Here is a 21,716-nt window from a genome sequence, read left to right as displayed (position 1 = left end):
GCAGAGTGGCGTGCGCCTGTAATCCGGCTACTCGGAGGCTTGGGTTGGAGGATCGCTTGAGGACGGGAGCTCTGCTCTGCGCTGGGCCACGCTATGAGAGGGTGGAGGGCAGCCCAGAATAATGGCGAAACCCAATTCATATCCCTGTGTCGTAAGAGGCGACCAGGGTTTCGTCAGGAAGTAAACCAGGGTTTACGTCATCCGGCGTAAAACCTGTGCCAAATCAGTATGCGGATCATGACGGATGATCCGCTGTGGCGACCCCTAACGGGAGCAGCCGAACGAAGAAGAAGATATATATATATATATATATATATATATATATATATATATATATATATATATATATATATATATATATATGCACACGCACACGCACACACATATACACACGCACACACACACACGCACACGCACACACATATACACACACACACACACACACACACACACACACACACACACACACACACACACACACACACACACAACATTTTCCCTCCATTATATAGACAGTGTCCTGCAAAAATATTCAGCCCCCTCTAAAGTTTTCATATTTTGATGCCACCTGAGCTTATTACATTCGCCACCGAAGGTGCAGGATGTTATGTTTTCACCCCTCTCTATCTGTTTGTTTGTTTGTGTGCAGGATATCTCAAAGTTGTGGACGGATTCGGATGAAATTTGGTGGGCAGGTTGGGTGTGTGACAAGGATGACTGATTAGATTTTGGGGAAGATCCGTATGTAATGACTGGAATTTTTAAAGTGATTCTTCACCATTGAGTGATCGGGCCAAAAATGATACATAGCATGATATCTCAAAAGGTTGTGGACGGATTCGGACGAAAGTTGGTGGACCCATTGGGGGTGCAACAAATAAAAATTTGTTCAATTTTGGTGAAGATCCGAATCAAGATCTGGATACGATAATTATTTAATTTTAAAACGTGATTCTTCACCATTGAGAGATGGGGCCAAAAATGATATACAACATGATATTTTAAAAATTTATTTGGCCCGACATGTTCTCGTGGGTCAGGCATTGCGTGGCGGGGGTATGCGCAACACCGAGTGCCCTTCTAGTTTCATGATGCTTTCAAATCAAACAACATATAGAGTCTTCACAAATGACTCCAAAGCGATAACATGAAAAAATACAGATAATATGTGAACAAGTTAGATCAACAACAACAACTTAAAAAAATCAGATGTTTCTCATGTGCATAATTATTCAACCACTTTGCCTAATTAACATATCACTTCAGGAAGGGTTACTGAAAGGTTACAAAATAAGTGTAATAGATTTCCCCTGTGTCAGCATTGGTTAACTTTAAAAAAAATAGGCTCCCCCACTTATCTAATTAATTTTAATTTGCAACTCATTTGGTCAACCAACAAGGCAAACATGAAGACCAGGGAGCTTTCCAAAGAAGTCAGACAAATTGTTGAAGGTCACCCAACGTTTCAGGAGAGGGTTAGAAGATTTTAAATAACTCGTTTTCCTTGAAATGTATGGTGAAATCCATCATTAAGAAGTGGAAGACGTATCATACCACCCAGACTCCACCCAGATCTGGTCTCCCATCCAAACTCAGCAGCTGGGCAAGCATGGAATTGGTTTGAGATGTCACTGTAAATCTAACAATGACTTTGAATGATCTGCAAGGCTCTATGTCTGGTCAGTGTTCATAGGGGTCAGTGCTCAAAAATAAACAGTATCCCGTTCCCTTCACAAAGGTCTCAAGAGACAGGTGGCAAGAAAAAGCCATTACTGAAAAAGATATATTTACAAGCTCATATGGAGTTTGCGAAAAAGCATCTTAATGATACTGCAGGTATGTGGAAAAGGGTTTCGTGGTCAGACGAGACAAAAATTGAACTTTTTGGTGTAAATTCAAAGCATTACATCTGGCGCAAGCCGAACACTGCACATCATCCAGTCAACACCATCCATACTATCAAGGATGGTGCTGGCAGCATCCATCATGTTGTGGGGCTGCTTCTCATCAGGAAGGATTGGCAAGCTTGTCAGAGCAGAATGGATAATAGACAGTGCAAAGTACAGGAGAATCCTTGATGGAAACCTTCTTGAGTCGGCCATGATTCTGAAACTGTGTAGGAGATTCATGTTTCAGCAGGACAATGATCCAAAGCGCAAAGCTAAAGTCACACTGGAGTGGCTGAATGAGAAGAAAATGAATGCTGGTCCTGACTCAAACCCAATTGTTGTTTGTGTGTGTTTCTCCCAATCTTCAGCAAGGTTATGGAATACATCATCACGTCAGACATTAAATCCTTCTTCTCCAATGGCCTGATTTCCGATCATCAATTTAGTTTCAGACCAGGTCACTCTACCCTGGATCTGCTGCTTCTGCAATCCCAACAATGGATGAAGGTCCTCAATGCCGGATATGAAATCAGAGCCATATCCCGAGACATATCGTGTGCTTTTGACACGGTCTGGCACCCTGCCCTGCTCATCTAAGGTATCTAAGGCCATCTCCACTCATGGCTCACAGACTTCCTCTCCTGTCGCAGTTAACATGTGGCCCTAAATGGAGTTCTTTCATCCCCTCTTCGTGTCCAGGCTGGAGTTCCTCAAGGTAGCGTTCTGGGCCCTGTTCTTTTTCTGGTTTTCATCAACTAGTGCGGGCCCATACGTGTGTGGCCGTATGTGCAAAAAAAAAAGAAGAATTGTGACATCATAGCACCATGTCCTGTCATTGGTTTGGGAAATAAATGGCCATAACTTGGGAATCACTTGTCCAATTAATATCAAACCTTGAAAAGGCACATCCAGAGGGCCCCAGCGTCAATTGTGATGTCATATCAAACGAAGAAGAAGAATTGATGTAAATCGTGGAAAAAAATTTGTGACGTCAATCGTGATGTCATAGCACCGTGTCCTGTCATTGGTTGGCAAATAAATGGCCGTAACTTGGGACCCGCTTGTCCGATTCATATCAAACCTGGAAAAGGCACATCCACGGGTCCCCAGCAATATTCCTGGCAAGTTTCAAGCAGATCGGACCGGTGGTTGTCGAGAAACGGCAGTCGCAGACACTCACAGACAGACAGACACACAGAGATTGCTGGAATTATAGATAGATGATCTCTCCGACTCTGGAAAATCCTCTATCTCTTTGCTGAAGACTCCACCCTCTGCCGTACCATCTGCGATCCCACAAACTGGCATGCAGCAGCTTCTTCGCTCACTGCAGATGTGGGTAAAATCACAAACTGGTCAAACACGTGGAACATGTCTTTCAATCGGGACAAATCTCACACTCACATGATGTCTCTCTGAAAGGACCGTTTGGAAAACCCTCCATCCACTTTCTCAACAATCCTCTGGAAGAAGTCGTTTCTTTCAAGCTTCTGGGTCTCACTATCTGCCATGCTCTTTCCTGGGAAAGCCACATTTCAAACCTCGCCTCCAAGCCAGTCGCCGACTGGGAATCCTCCGTCGTGCAAAGTCCTTCCTCGGCCCACCTGAGCTCCTGACCATATAGAAAGCTTTCGTCCGCATTCTGATGAAGTACTGCTCTCCCTTCCAGGCTGGTGCTCCTGCCTCCCACATTTCTCGGCTTCACGCTGTGGAAACCAAGGCATTTAGGATCATTGGCATCTCCCACGATGAAGCTGAGTCTTTGGGCCTCTCCTTCTCTCACCGCAGGCAGGTCGGTGGTCTTTCTGTCTCCTCTCCAGCTTCAACCCCCCCCGCCCCCCGCTGTGTCTGCGATATTTCCGCAGGGCACCCAAGGTCCGCCAACAAGCCCCTTCGGGTAAAACTACCAAAATCATGAATCACTGCTCACCTTCACTCTTTCATTGCTCTTTTTTCCTGCCTTTGGAATAAACTCCCTCACTCCGTTCAATCCCATTCTTCCCTCCAGGCCTTCAAAACAGCTGTTCACCACCACCTCTTATTGTCCCCATCCAAATCCTCGATCTTTTCTGCCCCCGTTATCCACCCTAAACCTATCTCCTTCAAATTCTCTGCTTTCCTTCCTAAAAGTTCCTGTAATGTCCATCTTGTGTTCCCCACCCAATCCCTCTCCCTTCCACAGATCTCCTAAATTCTCTGTTCCCCACTGTTTTGTCCTTCCCACTCCCACCCCTCTTGTCTCATGCCCACCTTGCTGTGCGTTGTGTGTTCACTTTCATACGAGCCTCCACAAGGTATTAAAAAAAAAAATCTATATATATATATATATACATATATATATTTATGGCGAAACTTCAAAGTTGGCATCTCCGACCAATCACATCCCTGTCAAAGTTGGCAGAACGACAGCAATTTTCATGTGAAGAATGGGAAACTATTTTACCATCTCACTGTGCAAAGCTGATAGAGACCGACCAAAAAAGACTCATTGTAGTCATTGGTGCAAAAGGTGCTTCTACGAAGTACTGACCTAAGGGGGATGAATACTTTTGCAGCCAGTGAATTTTGATTTGTACATTTTTTTTTGCAGGTATTCCTGACATTTAACCTCCAACTATAACGCTTTAATTTGACCTCTTCAGTTATGAATAAAAAAAGTTGATTTGGAAAAATTGTTTCCACATTATTGTTGCGTTATTGGTCGGGGATGAATACTTTTTCAGTCCACTGTAGATTGGTGAGGAAAGATAAGTGATTGAAAAAAGAAGGCTATCAAAGTTGGACGAACCAGAGAAGGCTCATGGGTAGACCAACAACTCGTACGAGATGGAAGCAAACGGTGGAGAAGGATCAAATTGAATGTGGAATTACGATGGAGGAAACAGGATTTTAGTGCCAGATCGGAAAGCATGGAGAGCTGTGGTTCAGACCTTAAGCTGCATAACAAATTGAATATGGAATATTACATATATATATATATATATATATATATATATATATATATATATATATATATATATTGTTGTGGTTGACGAAATTCACAAACCACCATTCAGGTCCCTTAGGTGAGATATCTCTGTAAGTATCTGTGTAGTTAGGCCCAAACCCGTTGTCTAGAGGGAATAAATGTCATTCATGCGGGCTGCGATTCTTCAGGATAGCCGTTTTTCTTTTACTATCTTTATTTTGGACCAGCCGCCATTATTACCACCACCAACCACCTCTCAACAGCCATCACACAACAACCACCAACCACAACGCCGCTTCACAACAACAACCACCAACCACAACGCCGCTTCACAACAACAACCACCAACCACAACGCCGCTTCACCACAACCGCCACGACCTTTACCGTCACAACTCGTCACCATCGCATCCACACCATCTCGCGCCACTCGTGGGCACCGATACGGGACTCGTGTAGGGCGCGCACCGAGCAGCGTGTTCAAAAACATCACGGACTTTCCACAGAAAACGGATCAAAAATGACTCGCGCCCACTTTTGTTCCGTCCAATCGGTGAGCGAGGGGCGATTTGGCCCCGCCTCCAGGGCGTTGGAGGGCGGTCGCTATATGCAAATTCATGGATCACAAAGCATTCACGCCCACTTTTCCTCGGGCCAATGGGGAGCCAGTTAGAGAGGTGAAGGGTCGGAGGCAAAGGGTCAAGGGTGAAAGAGCGAAGCCACGGGGCTTATATAAACGGCTGCGTTCGTCAGAAAAGTTGAGAGTTGTGCGGAGTTCAAGAGAGTCGTCGGTGGAGCTGGAAAGAAGTGAGAGAAGTCAAGAGTGAAGAGTTGGGACGAGCCAAGAGAGGAGACTGAGAGGGCGAGTAGACGGAGCTGTGGAGAGGTGACGGCGGCGAAGGCGGACGAGGGGGTGCACGCGTCGGTGCCGGGAGCTGCACAGGGAGAGGCCAGAAACGCGACCGAGGTCGAGGAGGAGACGCTCGCCGCGGGACCCGAGACAGGGTGATATCCTCCCTCCCCCGAGCATCAGCAACCCCCTCCTGTTTCCCCCTGCGCTGAGATAGTGCGACAAAGGGGGCCCCTTTCCCACCCCCTACCAGACACTGTCCGCGAGGCCCGCGGAGTTGAGGCACCACCGCCACTTCGCGTCTCATCATCAGACGGGTAGGCCCGACCCGGTCTCGGCCCCAGGCCCGCCTCATCCTGGAGGGTGGTTCTCTTTTCTTTTGCTTTGGGAATATGTGTTGTCGGCGCCGTCTGTGAAGTAAAATTGTATAAATGTTGCCGTGTGCCCGGTAGTCGGTTAGATCTGCATTGTTGCATTTGCTTTTTGTGTAATATTGCATTGTCTTCTTCTTTTACATGTGCTTTTGGTGGAATTGTATATGTGTACTTTCCGTTCATCGCAAAATAAATGTGCTTATTGTTGAACTGTTTTTCCCGCTTCGCTTCGTCTTTTTCTCTATTGAATCTCCATCTTGCTTCACGTAAAGGGTTGGTCGTGGGCTAAAATGCCCGATAATTAATCGAACCGTCGAGGCCGAGGAATAACACCGCTCGGTTATCCCGATAGTACGGAACGGGTCGCTTAAAGTGGCCCGTGTCCGAAGTCGACCTGCGGCGAGGTGCGATCGCCCGGTCTACCCTCCGTGTGGGTACTTAGGTAGGTTGAATTTGGCGAGCAACCCTATCCCACGCGGGGGCCGATTGGCACGATCGTGGTGAGACCGAAAGGTCCACCCGTGACTAGTTCCCGGCGTTAGTCCGAGAGGGTCACGACTGGATTGTCCGTCCGGTGGGCGACGTGCCGCGATTCGAGTTACATGGCCGTCAGCACGCCGGCGGGCGCGAATCCGCAACAATATATATATATATATATATATATATATATATATATATATATATATATATATATATATATATATATATATATATATATATATATATATATATATATATATAGATGCCCATGAACCAGTTGGGTTCCCGTTGTGACAGCAGTTGATGAAAAAAAAAAAAAATAATTTCAAGAAAAAAAAAGATAGCTCTAGCGAACTATACCCCTGAGGTTGTTTGCACTGATCAAATACTCCCGAAGAGTACTTAACTGAATCGGGAATTTATTTTTTAATAATTCTTTTCGTTGCCCGATTTGAACGAAACTTGATATTTTGCGTCAATGTGAAAAAAAAAAAATAGCAGAGAAAAGAAAGTCGAATAAATTATTGTGCGTAATCTTCTAAACACAATTTTATTTATTAATGAACACGGAAGTATTAGATCAAAATGGTGATGTTTATTTTATGCTTAAAAATAAATCGTTCTTTGTCTATACAAAATGTTTGAGGTTTTAAAATAAATTATTTCAAGAAAAAAAAAAGATAGCTCCAGCAAACTATACCCCTGAGGTTGCTTGCATTGATCAAATACTCCCAAAGAGTACTTGACTGAATCGGGTGGGAATTTATTTTTTAATAATTTTTTTCGTTGCTCGATTTGAACGAAATGTGATACTGCACACCACAGGAGAATGGTAAGGTGGCCCTAAAATTTTTGTGCTCTCGTGTACCGTTTTGGCTGTATTTTGGGTACATACATACATATACATACATACAAGATGAGTTTTAGTAATATATAGATAGATATCTGATTGTAGTTTAGCATGTTACAGTGATGATGATTTACATGATTGGTTTGTGTGAATGTGCCTTTGCGACATTTTTTTTTCTTGTTGCAATGGAACAACCAGTCGCTTGATTTTGATTTGCACTTGTTTCTATTTTTGCCTCATTGGATAGAAATGCCGATGTTGCTGTTGCTTTGGGCACATCACTGCAGATCAAGCCAAGCAGTAACCTCCCTTTGTTGACAAAGCGTGGAGGAGGAAAGCTTGTTATCATCAATCTCCAGCCAACGAACTTGGTAAAGTTGTTGTTTGATATGTAAATGTCTTATTTCTTGTTCAGTCTCCATGAATTGCAACTCTTTTTCTCACTTGGCATGAAGAATGGTTCATAAGGTTAATGTAATATTGAAAAGTAACTCATAGACAATAGGACCAGAAAATAATGAGATAAAAATGCAAAAATAAGTATTTTGGCCCATTGTGCCCATGTTGCGTGTACTCACCACTCTAAATGCAGATTGGGCTTTGAAAATATCCGAATGCAGAAAAGAAAATAAATGCAAGTTAATGAACTGTTTCTGCATGCATCGGGTGAATATAAATAAGGTCGAGTTAAAGGAAGAATTTAAATGGAAAGAGGAGATCCTGTTCATATCGCATACGATTATGGCCTATGATTATTTCAGTCGGTTGCCCAATAAGAGGAAAATGTCGTTTTTGAAAGATACATATATTGATTTGCACTCGTGTTTGTAAAATCTGTGAGAGCTGTAAATTGCTCTCCTGGATTTTTTTTGTGAGATTGATCGCTCCCGTCAATATCGCTCTCCTCACTTTTTTATATGTTTTTTTGCGAGTGAGATTGCATTTGTTCAAGTAAATGAAGAACTATAGAAAAGAACAAGTGCTGCACATTGTATTTTATAATGAAAATGTCCAAAAAATAGAGAAAACACTTGGAACACTTCCAATGCATTGTCAATTTCATACATATTGTCCCTGATACAAATATCTAGCCAACCTATAACTGGAAAACATTCTTAATGCTAAGTCATCCAATAGCAGCCTGGGTTCAACACAGCCAATGTAATGTCGTCATTCTCAGAGTTTCCAACAAGAGCCTCCAAAAACACTTCTGTTTCAGCATCATTGAGCGTCGTCATCCACATCTGACATGTCTGAATCATTCCGAACATAGCCACTTCCACCTCCAGAATAATTGTCATCACTGCTAATGCGAACAATACTGTCACTGCTGCTCCTTGATTTGTCATAGCCACTGTGTCTGATTTTACACCATTTTGCTGGGGCTCCAAGGCTGCCTGATGGGTAGTCAGTGACATCCAGTTTGACCTTCACCATAGTTTCATGTAGTTAAGAGCAGCTTCCATCACTTCTTCCCCCTCTTTTTCTGTCCAAACCAAATTGCTGATTTTAACAAGAAGATCCTCCACGGTGCCATGCTTGACATTTAGCCTTCTGTCTGACAACATGCGAGTGAGATGGCCAAATCCCCCCCCCCCCCACAATACTATTGCTGATGCCTGTGCACATTTGTATTTCTGCCAACAAACACAAATTTCAAAACTCATGTTTGTGGTACTCGAATATATTTTTCCACATAGACTTGGCTTTCACTTTGTTAAACGAGTGACCTTTACTGTTTATCTCAGGTCTTTCCACTCCTTTTTAGGTCATCTCTACCGAGATGACCTAATAAAGCCAGACTAAATGTCCGTCGTACGTCCGTCTGTCTGTCAACAATTTTTCTTTCCGATCTTAATGAAACTTAGTATGTGGGTAGAGGTCGATGAGTGTTGCACAACGATATAACTTTTGTCCGGGTTCAAGGTCAGGGCCAAGGTCACGAGGTCACGTAAGTTATAAAAATCGCCATTTTCAAAACCTATCTAGTCTGCCATTCTACAAGATATTCGGCAACTATTTATTGATTATGATAGTAAAAAATATTATCTTGTATCTAACCGGACAGATTTTTGAATTTCCCTCCCGTTTGGCCGCCACGTAACCTGGAAGATGGTCAAAAACACCTCCCGGTACAAAGAAAACTTGTAACTTCCGATCTTGATGAATTTTGGTATGTGGGTAGAGGTCGATGAGTGATACCCAACGACATATTTTTTCCCGGATTCGAGGTCAGGGTCAAGGTCACGAGGTCACGAAAGTTGTGAAAGTCACCATTTTCAAAACCTATCTAGTCTGTCATTTTAGGAGATATCTGGCAACGGTTCATCAATTATGATGGTAAAAAAACATTATAGAGATGACCGTCACCCCCACACGGGGGGGTAATTTTATTCAGTTTGGACTTTCCGAAGTTGCAGTGGCTAAGTGTAACTTAAAACCAGGACGCCAGCAATTCAAGTGACTGGAAATCGGATTCGACATCACCGCAGTTGGCTCGTTCAAGCCACTTCTTATGCTTGTAAACCTCTTGATCAAAGGATCTGAATCTCTATTCCAAACCCTGTGGAAGTGATGGTTAAACATCTGATTTCAGAGCTTTAACTTTGGTTGTTCCTGAATTACATTCATCATTCTTTTGTAGCTTACTGTTGTGCACTCCCTGTTCTGTTTCTTCTTTGCCATGTGTCCTGCTTTTTGCAAAGTACATCTGATTTCGTCATTGTTGATGTGTGTGTTTATTACCTCTGGGGTCGCTTTCAATGGAGCTTTCAATTGTTCGAGCCAGAATTAGCCAATTGTGAAGGAGATTGGCAGTGCTCCTCCGCTGATGTTTCACAAAGCAAATTCCGTGAACCTTTTGAAACTTGAACTTTTGAAACGGTGATTCCATGACCTTCAGCTGTTGCTTTGAAGTGATGAGAAAATCTTTCTGACTTTGAATAAGTAGTATAGATAAATCTTAAATTCTCTACCATTCTCAAAGTCCACAGCTTGTAGTAACGAGTCCTTGATAGCACGCTCCACGCGATGGGACACACTGTATCATAATTAACCATGGGCGTTTGTCATTTTTATGTTGGAGAAGAAGACCATTGTATGTATATACCAGTATTGACCCATGCTTATTCCTCCTCAATGCACCAATGGCTGGAGCAGAAATAAATGCTTTGGTGTAGTGATCACTTCAAATAGCAACTTTTTCCTTGTTTGTGAATACGTCATCGATGGACTGCTTCAAGTTGTTGGCATTTGCATCACCAAATTCAGCAATATTTTGCAGAGCTACACAATAGTACATAGGAAATCCATCTCAAACTACATGTATGAGTACCAGTTCTTTTTCATTGCCAGTTTTCCTCACCTGTGACCCATCATTGAGTACTGAAAAAGCATTCACAGAGCATTGTATCAGGGCAAGCTTCTCATGTGCAGCATCTGCGATGTAATGCATAAATTCCCCTGCCAGGTCACTGTTGTCGCAGCCTGTATGAAAACATATTTGAATACTATTTTAATCACCTTTTATAGTTTATTTTATACATCTATATGAATAAATTATGTGTGTGTCAGTGTGTGTGTGTCCCTCCATAACTGCAAAACCATGAATCCTCATGGCCTGAAATTTTGCATGCATACTAAGGGAACTCCATGGGAGTGCATGAGTGAAATTTGGGTGTTTGGGTTAATTAAAGCGTACCTTTTGAAGATGATTTAAGTCTTATTTAATTATTACCTGGTGCATACTCAGCCACCTCGCTCTCCATGGGAGTGCATGAGTGAAATTTGGGTGTTTGGGTTAATTAAAACATACCTTTTGAAGATGATGTAACAGCCTTATTTAATTATATCCATTACCCGGCGCATCCTCAGCCACCTCGCTCTCCATGGGGTGTTAAAGCGCATCCTGGGTTACCTCGCTGGGGTCTGAAGCCCCCATGTTTTTTGGCCTGTTGAACCATGTCTTGACTTGGTACAGGCCACAACGATTTCTTCACGATAGTTTTTTTTTTTTACTTTCCTCGCAGCATCGAATGTTACTTATTGAAAAAACTTACATCATCTAATAGCTCATCATACCTACAAATCACTGGATAAATTGCAATGCTTATAAACACCCGGAGACGCTAGTGTTTGTGGCTTTATTGCATTTCCACACATGCCGTAGCTTTGAGTCACTTAAACCAAGCCGAATTACAAAATGTAACCTCCAGAATTGAACTTGGCAGCAGATCCGACTGCTAAAAATGTGTTAATTTGTCCAATTCGGTATTGCTTGGGTTTTTCTGGGTGCATGGGTTGATATGACCGGTAGTCGCTTGCTAAGCCAGGCGTTCTGTTGGAGTGCTTGCTTGGGTGCTTAAGCCAACTTGGTGAGCCCTCACCACACTGCTTGGTTGTTCATTTCAAAGCCACCAGCAGTAATCCCGTCACTTCGCTGATGGAAATACCAATATTTGCGTAATTCCTTTAAAAAAAAAAAAAAAAACGGAATTAAAATTGACTTTCACTCTTTAAAAATCGTGTGAAAAAATTATTGAAATATCAAGTGCTTTTTCGTATGCTTTTCTCTCCTGTGTTGCAAGTGGAGTGAGCTGCTTTGTGATTATTTAAAAGGTCAGGTCAGGTATGGGAGCATGTGCCGGAGCAGCACCTCCTTCCCTCCTCTCACGCTGCCTTCCATTCCTCCTCTCACGCTGCCTGTATATAGGCAAACAAAAAACTCGGGTCACGTACATGAAGCAAAAACGTACCTATTGCTTATAATTCAAAACGGCTCACTGCACTGGAAAACGTATGGACAGGAATATTGTCCTATAAAGGATGGAGACTTGTCAAACCCTCTCCCACCTGGAGTGGTGCTACATGATGCACATTTACATAGAGAATTTGTGTCCTCCCCTATTCCCCACCCCAAGACCACTAGCAAAGATTAAAAATCCCCTCTACATTATTTTAGGTCATGCTGATCCTATGTAGCAAGTCTGGATGTAATCTGCCCAGAACTGTCGCAGAAGTCGCGCGACAAACAAACACCGGTCCGTGAATTATTGTAAGGATACGGATTAATTCATAAGGAACTTTGACTCATGAGGAGCCCTTTTGGCCCAGAAGGCCTGCACAATGGTCGCCAACCCATGGTTGTTCGTGCTCTATCCTTTTTAAACCTTTGAACCCCAAGCTCCTTCGACTTTCGGCTCCCTCACCCTGGGTTCCCTGGAGAAAGTTCCAGCCGCTTGGGCATATGGAGCTTTGAGTAGCGGCTGGTAAAACGGCCGCTAAAATTCAAAGGGTTATTTGCTGAGCTTCTTACAAGGAAGCCGCTTGTACCTTTTTAAATTTTTTTTTATTTTTTATTTTTTAAGTGTTTTTCAGTCGGAGTTTGAACCGCTGACCTCCCAGACTCGGAGCAGACGCCCTAACCATTACGCCATCGAGTCAGATTAATTAAAAGTTAACTCTTAATTCTGAACCTTTCGCAGCAAGCTTGTCAACCATTTGTTATTGTAATTCCTTGGCATTCTCTGTCACAGATTTTACTTGGTGCCATGCTCAAATACACATGGTTTGACAATGTCATACAATAAATGCAGCATCAATTTCCGCCAAAATTGTCATGATGATCATTTGTGTTTTCCCATTCTGTTACCCTCCCAGGATAAACATGCAGACATCCGTATTTACAGCACCATTGATACTGTTATGTCCAAGGTTATGCAACACCTTCAGCTGCCTATTCCTAAGTGGGAGGGACCCGTCGTCGTGGAAACAACATCCGCCAACCTTGACCATGCACAGGATGTGAAGGAAGAGTCAAAGGTATATCTCTTGAATGAGCGAATCACGCTCGACATCCTACCATCTGCAGAGGAGGCTCAAAGCTCAAAAAGGCCACACACCGATGATCACATCAATGACAATGAAGCAAAATTAACCAAACTGGGTGGTACATTGGTTCGTTGATGCACATTAATTTGTTGTTGGTTTTTTTAACTAAAGAGGAATTGCTTCCTTGACCATTTTTGCTAAATATTTTGATCTGACACTCAGGTTTTTTTGTTTTTTTTTCTTTCCATCATTATAGGATATCAATTGTGTTCTTATATTGTTGTTTTAATGCATCAGCATCCAGCTGATGAAGTTTTGTAGTAAATGGAGTTTTTGGTTTGTTTGCCGAATGGAGCAGTCTACCGAAGGGAAATTGGTGATTGAACGACACAAAGTTTTCTCCTTGAAGTCAACTTTTTAATCACCTGCGATAATAATTTCGTTGATCTTAAATACATAGCGATAAATTCTTTCTCCACTTACGTCTTGCCTTTTTCACTCATTACGACGACTCTTTATCCCTTTGCAATTATATCTCTGTCGATTAATGTAGGATTTTCATCAAACATGAAAATAAATGTTTGGACTTTATTGAAACCTTTCGTGCAATAAACCTTTCGTGAACATGGAATTCAAACCCTTTGGACATGTTTCCACATAGTGTGGCTCATTTCCAATGTGGTTTGTTGAAGTCCTTCAGGTCAGGTCAGGTATGGGAGCATGCCGGAGCAGCGCGTCACTGCGTCCAATTTCCACCAGTACTCCAGGGGCCTCCGTCTGGCTATCCCCCAGGCAGATGCCTGGCCCATCCCCATCTACTTGAGATGCTGATCAATATGCTGCAACTATGAGGCATGTGGTCGGCCTGTTGGTCTCCTCTACTCATGAGGCTCCCTCGCTGAGAGAATCTGTTGAGCAGGATCAGCGTCAGGAAAACAAGCCACATGTCCATACAGCCGCAACTGACGCTCACGGACTATGCAGGTAACAAATCTCATCCGAGTCTCTCTCAGCAACCGCTCGTTGGACACAAAATCCGACCAGCGATAGCCAAGGATTCTCCGAAGAGACCTGGTACCAAAGGAATTAAGTCTCATTTCAGATCCCTGGTCAGAGTGCAAGTCTCACATCCGTAGAGCAAGACTGGAAGCACCAAGGACCTAAAGACTCAGACTTTCGTCATCCTGCGCAGGTACTGACAGGACAACACCCCATGATCCAGTGAATCCATGACTCCCCAGGCCCAACCCAGATGTCTTTTGACCTCTGGCTCACAGCCAGCAGAGACATGAATATTGCTGCCAGGCGAAGTGAATCTCTCCGTGACCTCGACATCCTCACCACAAACGGGCACAGACAAGATGGCAGCATCCAAGATGTCATTGAAGGCCTGGATCTTAATTTTGACCCAGGAAACCCGTAACCCCAGCGGCTCCGACTCCTCATGCAGCACCTCGAGGGCCCTCAAAAGGATGTCCAAAGTCTCCGCAAAGATGACTGCATCATCTGTGAAATCAAGGTCAGAGATCTTGACATTCACAAACAAAGCACCGCATCTTGATCTCTCTGACATCCTCCCCAGAATCCTGTCCATACAAGTGCTAAAGAGTGTGGGGGTCAGTACACACCCCTGACGAGCTCCAGTAACAACTGGAAATAAGTCGGAGATGGTATCACCACATCTGACAGCACTCTCAGTGCCAGAGTATAGTTCAGACATCACATTGATCAGTTTTGGTGGCACCACATGAAAACCAAGAATCCTCGAGAGGGCATCCCGATTCACTGTATCGATCGCTTTGCAGAGATGAACATAGGCTGCAAGCAGCTCCTGCTGAAATTCTCACCTGCATTCGGTGAGGATCCAAAGGGCAAGGATAGGTCAATCATTGACCTCTTTGGTGTAAAGCCTGACTGCTCTGGGCACTGGTGCTCAAGCAGATGGTGGCGGACCTTACTGATAATTACCGAGCAAAGACCCTGCCCGGCACTGAGAGGAGCATCACCCCTCGGTAGTTGTTGCAGTCCTGGCGATCACCCTTCTGTTTCCAAAGAGAGACAACAAGGCCTCTCTTACAGTCAGTTGAAATGATACCTGTGTTCCAGGCAGAGCACAGAACGGCATGCAACGACATGAGTACAGCATTTCCACCAGCCTTGAGAAGCTCAACGTGGAAGCCTCAGACCCCAGGAGCTTTACTCCTTTTCAACTGGTTCACCACAGCCTGGTACAGCCGCTCACAATTACCGGCCCAGCGGGCCTTCTCTTTGGACTCCTCTGTCAAGAGCCCACCACCGTCTGCTCCAACTGCAGTGCTGTATATATACAAGTGGGGACGGTCTTTGGAGGAACAGAATGTGCAAATTCCCCTGTAAGCAGGATGAGAATCACTTCACCACAGGTAATGCACTACCCCCTCACTGACAAATTCCTCACACATCGGCCTCCTTGTTCACCCTTAGCGCCCATCCCATTTTACACCTCAGCTCCATGAACTGCTCAACTCTGCTATTAAGCCTGGGCTTGCGACTGGTCAATGATATCCAGTGTCCCTTGAGAGACAAAATTCTTCTTCGCTATATGGTGAGTTCCAAGACATCCACCAGCAACATCAAGTCTGGTTGTCTTGAAGGCACTTCACAACTCTTTAAGATTTCCCAAAGCACCCAGACCCCCCAAATCTCCACTCAGCCTGTTCGCAAACTCCTCAGCTACCCTCTCATCCTTGAGCTTGCCAACATCCAGCATAGGCTGGGATTGTGCCATTCTCCTGGATTTAAGCTGCAACTTCAGAGTTGCTACAACAAGCCTGTGGTCTGTATTGAGGCACTGAGCACGCCGGTAGACCCTGCAGTTCTGGATCATCCTACAACAACCATCAACGAGGACATGGTCAATCTCGTTTGCCGCATCACTTGCGTTGGAATACGAAGTCCAGCGATGAGCCTGTGGGCACTGAAACCATGAACCAGCCACCCTAAGTCCATGACTTTTTGCAAAGTCAAGGAACTTAGTGCTGTTCTGGTTCACAGTTACAGACCCATGGGGAGCAACACATGTCTCATAAGCATCCCTATCAGTTCCAGTCTGCATTGAAATCCCACAAGACTAGAAGAGTATCTCCTAGGACACTAATCAACCACAGCTTCGAGCGTGGCACAGAATGCGTCCTTCACGGTGAGATCACTCACCTCTTTCGGAGCATATGCAGAGACCACGGAAACGACACGCAAGGAGTCATGAATCCTTCGTCTGTCCCTCACTTCTTTGTATTAAATAATGTCAGTCACTTGATACTTTTCGTGAAAGTTATTGCAAACAATGTATAAGCACATTCTTTTATCAACATAACTTTTCATGTTTATTCTTTTTTTCTGTTTTTTCTTCAATCCCCATTTTTAAAACTTTAATGCAGTACTTTCTGATTTCTTCCCAAATACCAACTACGTTTGACTTTCTTTTCCAAAATGGTATTAAAGGTGCAGGCATCTTGCACATGAACAAAATCATAGAAAAGAGTGAGCAATGGCAATTTTTTGAAAGTGAATTTATGATTAATCATTTGAAGCTTTGTCAAGACTATAATTTATAGTTATGAATGACAGTTATAACTGACAGGTGCCATGGTGTCCAGACCTATCTACTTGAGTTTGGGGAAAAATCTCCACAAGGGAAAATCTTTTGATGAAAGAATGGCTAAAGGGATGGCCTGGAAGTGGCAGTTTATCATGAAATATTTCAGGACTAGACTTATAACAACATGACTGGAGTGTATCACTACAGTGTGAATGTTTTTTATTTGGTACACCTGTTACTGAAAAGGCTATGTTTCCAATGGTTTGTGTAAAAATCCAGATTTTTTTTTTTTTAATGGTGCTTCACATTATGGAAAAAAGATGTAATTTTAGAGAATTACCTGATGTCAAATAAACTGCATTTTATCTTCAAAATCATGTTAATTGAAATTGTGCTTGTACTTAAAAGTGTTCCGAACGAACCCATGCAGATCGTTTAAATGTTTTTTTGTTGTTTTTTTAAAATTACTCCTTTTTTGATATTCGACCATTGACCATCTTGTCAACAATTGGCTGAAATACAAAAGCATCACAAGCGTTTCGTAACCAGGGGCTTATGAGGAGTGGTGGATAAGCAGGTTTCAAGGAAATACAATATTATAGCCCAAGACACACTGACATTATCTTTTCAGTAAATGAGGATGTATTATAATGAAGAAAATCTTTTCTATGTCTCATAGTCCTTTTCACATGTATTGAGACTAATGTGAGTATCTCATTTGTATAACTTGATTTGAACACCAATTGTACAAATATATACAAGTGGGCATGACATGGTTCAACCACTTGTCAAAATGACGGCTCTTTCGTGGAATTTCAGAGGGAATTCACCGCAATTGCATTTGCTGCTTTTGTGGTGCATTCCTTCATATAAAGTAAAGTGAAAAAAATTTCTACAACAGATGGAATAACTTGTTTTTGATGTTCGCCTTTTGGTTCACTTTGAGCTACGGTATATTTGCTAAATAATATATACTTTTGTTTAAGAGGTACTGTGGGATATTTAATGTTATTGAGTGAACCATCCATCCATTGGGATCATACTCTGTGCAGAGCGTTGGTGCTGCTTAAGCAGTCTCCTTGGCTATTGGGCAAAATCCTGGATGGGTCACCACTCTGACACAGGATATCAGCATGCTGGTCCTCATTTTGCCAACCTCAGAAGGATGACAGGCAGAGTCAACCCCACCTGGTATTAATTCAACAGCCAAGCAGAATTTGAACTCAGGACCCTCAGATCCCAAACCCACCACTCTAGCCATTAAGCCAACACTAGGCATATTGAGCAAACCAGAATGACATTTTGTATATTCCACCTAATCATTCCGAAGCTGACCTTGAAGTTAATAGCTCTAATGAGGTCACATTTACTATTTCGTCCTTACTATCGTTACTCACTTCAATCATATATTAATCTCTGCATTCCACAATGATTTTATTCTACCCTCCAATCTATAATATAAAAGGAGCCCAGTCTCTGCGTGCCTTGTCCGTCCCTGCCTGCGTCCGTCCACAATTGTCCCACAGGGGATACCACTAATCAAGCCCAATCCTCAAACAGCATGATATAGTTGAGCAAGGTGAGGATAGATGGTCTGGATTCAATTTACATAGAAACAAAAACTTCCTCCTTCATTTACTTCTTCACTTATAATAATGGTGACTCAATCCCGTTATTAAAAAAAATTAGATTCAGAAAACGCTTGCTATATTAAATACTTCTTTTTTTTTCAACATTTCCATTTTATTCATATGACTAATATATAGCCCCCATCAAACTATTTCTGATGATGCACTGCCTTTCGCTCTACTTGCAACACAGGTGAGAAAAGGATACAAAAAAGCAGCTGATATTTCAATAATATATTCACACAATTTTAAAAAGGGAAAGTTAATTTTTCGCTGGGTACCCCTTCTGGTCATAATGTTGGTAGTGAACCTGTCACTTCGCTGACGGTAGTTGAACAACAAAACATATGTTACTGTACAGTAATAGTTAATTGATGGTCATCATTTACCTCCGCCACTGAAGGTGGAAGGAAGTTGTTTTTACATCTCTCTGTCTGTTTGTTTGATTGTTGGGTGGTCGCTGCGAGACTACCCTTATTCTCAGTTTTTCCGTCTGTCTGTATGTTTGTTTGTTGGGTGGTCACTAGAGTACCCTTATTTTCACTTTTTCCATCTGTCTGGATGTATGTTTGTATGTCTGTTTGTAATGGACAGCTCTGGAGGCCAGAGGAGTCTACCAATTTTGATGAAACTTGACAGTAGGTTCATACCAGGATCTAGTTCTATGCTTTTGAGCACTGTTGCTATGGACACCACCGTTGCCGAGCAACGGCACTTTGAAATTTTTGAAAAATCCTAAAAAAAAAAAAAAATTCGAAAATCAAAAATCGGCTTCCAGGCTTTTATGCGCACTGTAATCAACCTCTTTGTCAAAAAATTTCATCCCGATCCGTCAAAACCTGTATGACTAATATGCAATTATGTAGCGACCACCCATGTCGCCTACCGGCTTGTTTGTCTGTTTGTGTGCAGGATATTTCAAAATGTTGTAGATGGATTCGGACAAAACTTGGTAGACACATTGGGTGTGTGGCAAGGACAAATTGATTCAATTTTGGTGAAGATCCAAAATCGGATCCGGATCCAATAACTTTTTTCAGTGATTCTTCACCATTGAGAGATGGGCCAAAATCGATATGTAGCATGATATTTGAAGAATTTATTAGGCCCGATATGTTCTCGTGGATCAGGCATTACGTGGCGGATGTATGCGCTCTACCGAGTGCCCTTCTCATTGCAATTGTTTTCGTTTTGGAAACATTTTGTTGACTGCTACCAACCCAGCATTAATTTTAGTAATTAATATGCCTACTTATTCGCCAAAAAAACAATACCATTCATTCATTTTATGTTCCCAGGGATCAGCTGTTATGTCATTTTTTTTTCGAAGTTGCAAAATGCAATTCTCATCGAGTCATGAATAATAATACGCCACCATAAAGGTGTAGCCTAGTGCTAGACGTAACACCGTAATGATGTCCCAGATGTAACGCCATCTTACAAAATCCTCCCCAACGCTGAGTGTCTGGCATTCAGCCAGTCACCTACAGACTTCAGTCAGATGTATGGGTTGTGTTGTTCAACTGCTGTCAGCGAAGCGAATGGATGGGTTCAGTGCTGAACACGTTTGTAGAGGCCGATCCTGGTGATAGACATAATGACTTCCCAGTGAAAAGAGCGTGACAGACCCAGGGATGGCCAAAGAAATCCGGCTACTTTAACAAATCGATGCATAAATGTATTTTAAATATCTTTTTGATGTTTTTCTGCTGATATTTTTCTCCTTTTTTTTTCTTCTTTTTTTTTTTTCTTTTTTACAAAAGAAATATAATGTGTTGGATGTGTTTTTGTTTTTTGTGGGGGAGTTGCTTATTTTATGGCAAGAATTCATGTGAATAAGGGAGTTTAACTCGGAGAAAACAAAATGACAAAACAATTCCTGTATTATGTTGAGAGTTTTGCATGAATGACTCCAAACTATTGCATAATTTTTGGTGGTTGTATTATCGTCGAACAGTACGTATCGGTGAAATCGTGATGTTACCTTTCAGAAACAAAATAAAATTTGCAGATAAAAAGTGGTCTCTTTCCTCATTTTTATGTATATACAGTATGTGTATATACTCTACCGGTCAAAAGTTTTCGAACACCCACATTTTTCAGTTTTTTTACTGAAATTTAAGCAGTTCAAGTCCAGTGAATAACCTGAAATGGTACAAAGCTAAGCGGTAAACTGCCAGAGGTTAAAAAAACAGTTTAGGTTCCCAAAAACTGAAAAATAATGTAGATTTCAGAGTTGTTAAAAAGGCCCTTTTCAGGGAACAAGTAATGGGTTCGCAACTGCAGCTGTTCTGCAGCAATGGAAGTAAATTAAGCCTTGAAAGTTGATGCAAACAATTACAACAGGTGTCCCAATTTTGTTCATTCGTGACAAACCCTCTGTATATAAGCAGTGTTGGAACAGACTGTTGCGACAATCTCTGAAGCATTATTTGGACAATATTGCACTGCAGGAAGTAGTATATTGCTATCATAATGGTGAGAAAATGACAATTAACAAAGGAAGACGGACAGACCATTTTCACCCTTAAAAGTGTAAGTCTTTCCTTTTGAGAAATTTCAAAGCAAGCCAAGGTGACAGTGAGTACAGTTTCCTACACCATCAAAAGGTGCTTGGAAACTGGAGGAAACTCTCACAGGAAGAGGTTTGGCAGACCCAAAGCCACAACACAATCAGAAAAGTTTCTGAGAGTCAACAGCTTGCGTGAAAGGTGGCTCAGAGGACAGCAGCTTCAAGCACAGCTCAACGCTGGTCGAAGTAAGGAAGTCTCTGATTCAACTCTGAAGAGAAGACTTCTAGCTGCAGGTTTGACAGGTCGAGTGGCAGTAAGAAAGCCATTGCAAAGATGGCAAATAAGAAAAAGAGGCTTGCTTAGATCATGAAGCACCGTCAGTGGACTTCTGAAAACTGGAAGAAGGTCTCATGGACCGATGAATCAAAATTTGAAATCTTCGGTTCATCACGCAGGGTTTTTGTATGCCGTCGAGTAGGAGAAAGGATGGTTCCTAAGTGTGTGACACCAACTGTCAAACATGGAAGAGGAAGCGTGATGATCTGGGGCTCTTTTGCTGGATCCAGAGTCGGCGACTTGCACAGAGTGACTGGCACCCTTAACCAAAAGGGCTACCACAGCATTTTGCAGCACCATGCAATACCCTCTGGTCTTCGCCTAGTTGGTCAGGGGTTCATCCTACAGAAGATAACGACCCCAAACATATCTCCAGGCTATGTCAGAACTACCGTAGAAGAAAATAACAAGATTGTCTGCTTC

General features: G+C 42.6%; 1 protein-coding gene across 5 annotated transcripts in view; it reads left to right on the top strand.

Moving 5' to 3' along the window:
- Window positions 1-20,206, top strand: part of SIRT6 (sirtuin 6) — a 75,366-nt gene extending 55,160 nt beyond the window's left edge. For all 5 annotated transcript variants that reach the window (XM_085846353.1, XM_085846350.1, XM_085846351.1 and 2 more), the window contains 2 exons: window positions 7,658-7,781; window positions 13,069-20,206. In XM_085846353.1, the coding sequence (XP_085702479.1) occupies window positions 7,658-7,781; window positions 13,069-13,374 (430 nt within the window). In that variant the 3' untranslated portion in view covers window positions 13,375-20,206. The remainder of the gene's footprint in view (window positions 1-7,657; window positions 7,782-13,068) is intronic.
- Window positions 20,207-21,716: the final 1,510 nt, after the last annotated feature.

Source organism: Eptatretus burgeri, chromosome 11, assembly GCF_056783735.1.
Source record: "Eptatretus burgeri isolate ZD-2024b chromosome 11, Ebu_testis_v1, whole genome shotgun sequence".
Classification (NCBI taxonomy): Eukaryota; Metazoa; Chordata; class Myxini; order Myxiniformes; family Myxinidae; genus Eptatretus; species Eptatretus burgeri.
Note: the sequence above shows the minus strand (reverse complement) of the source record. Positions and strands in the feature narration are given on the sequence as shown.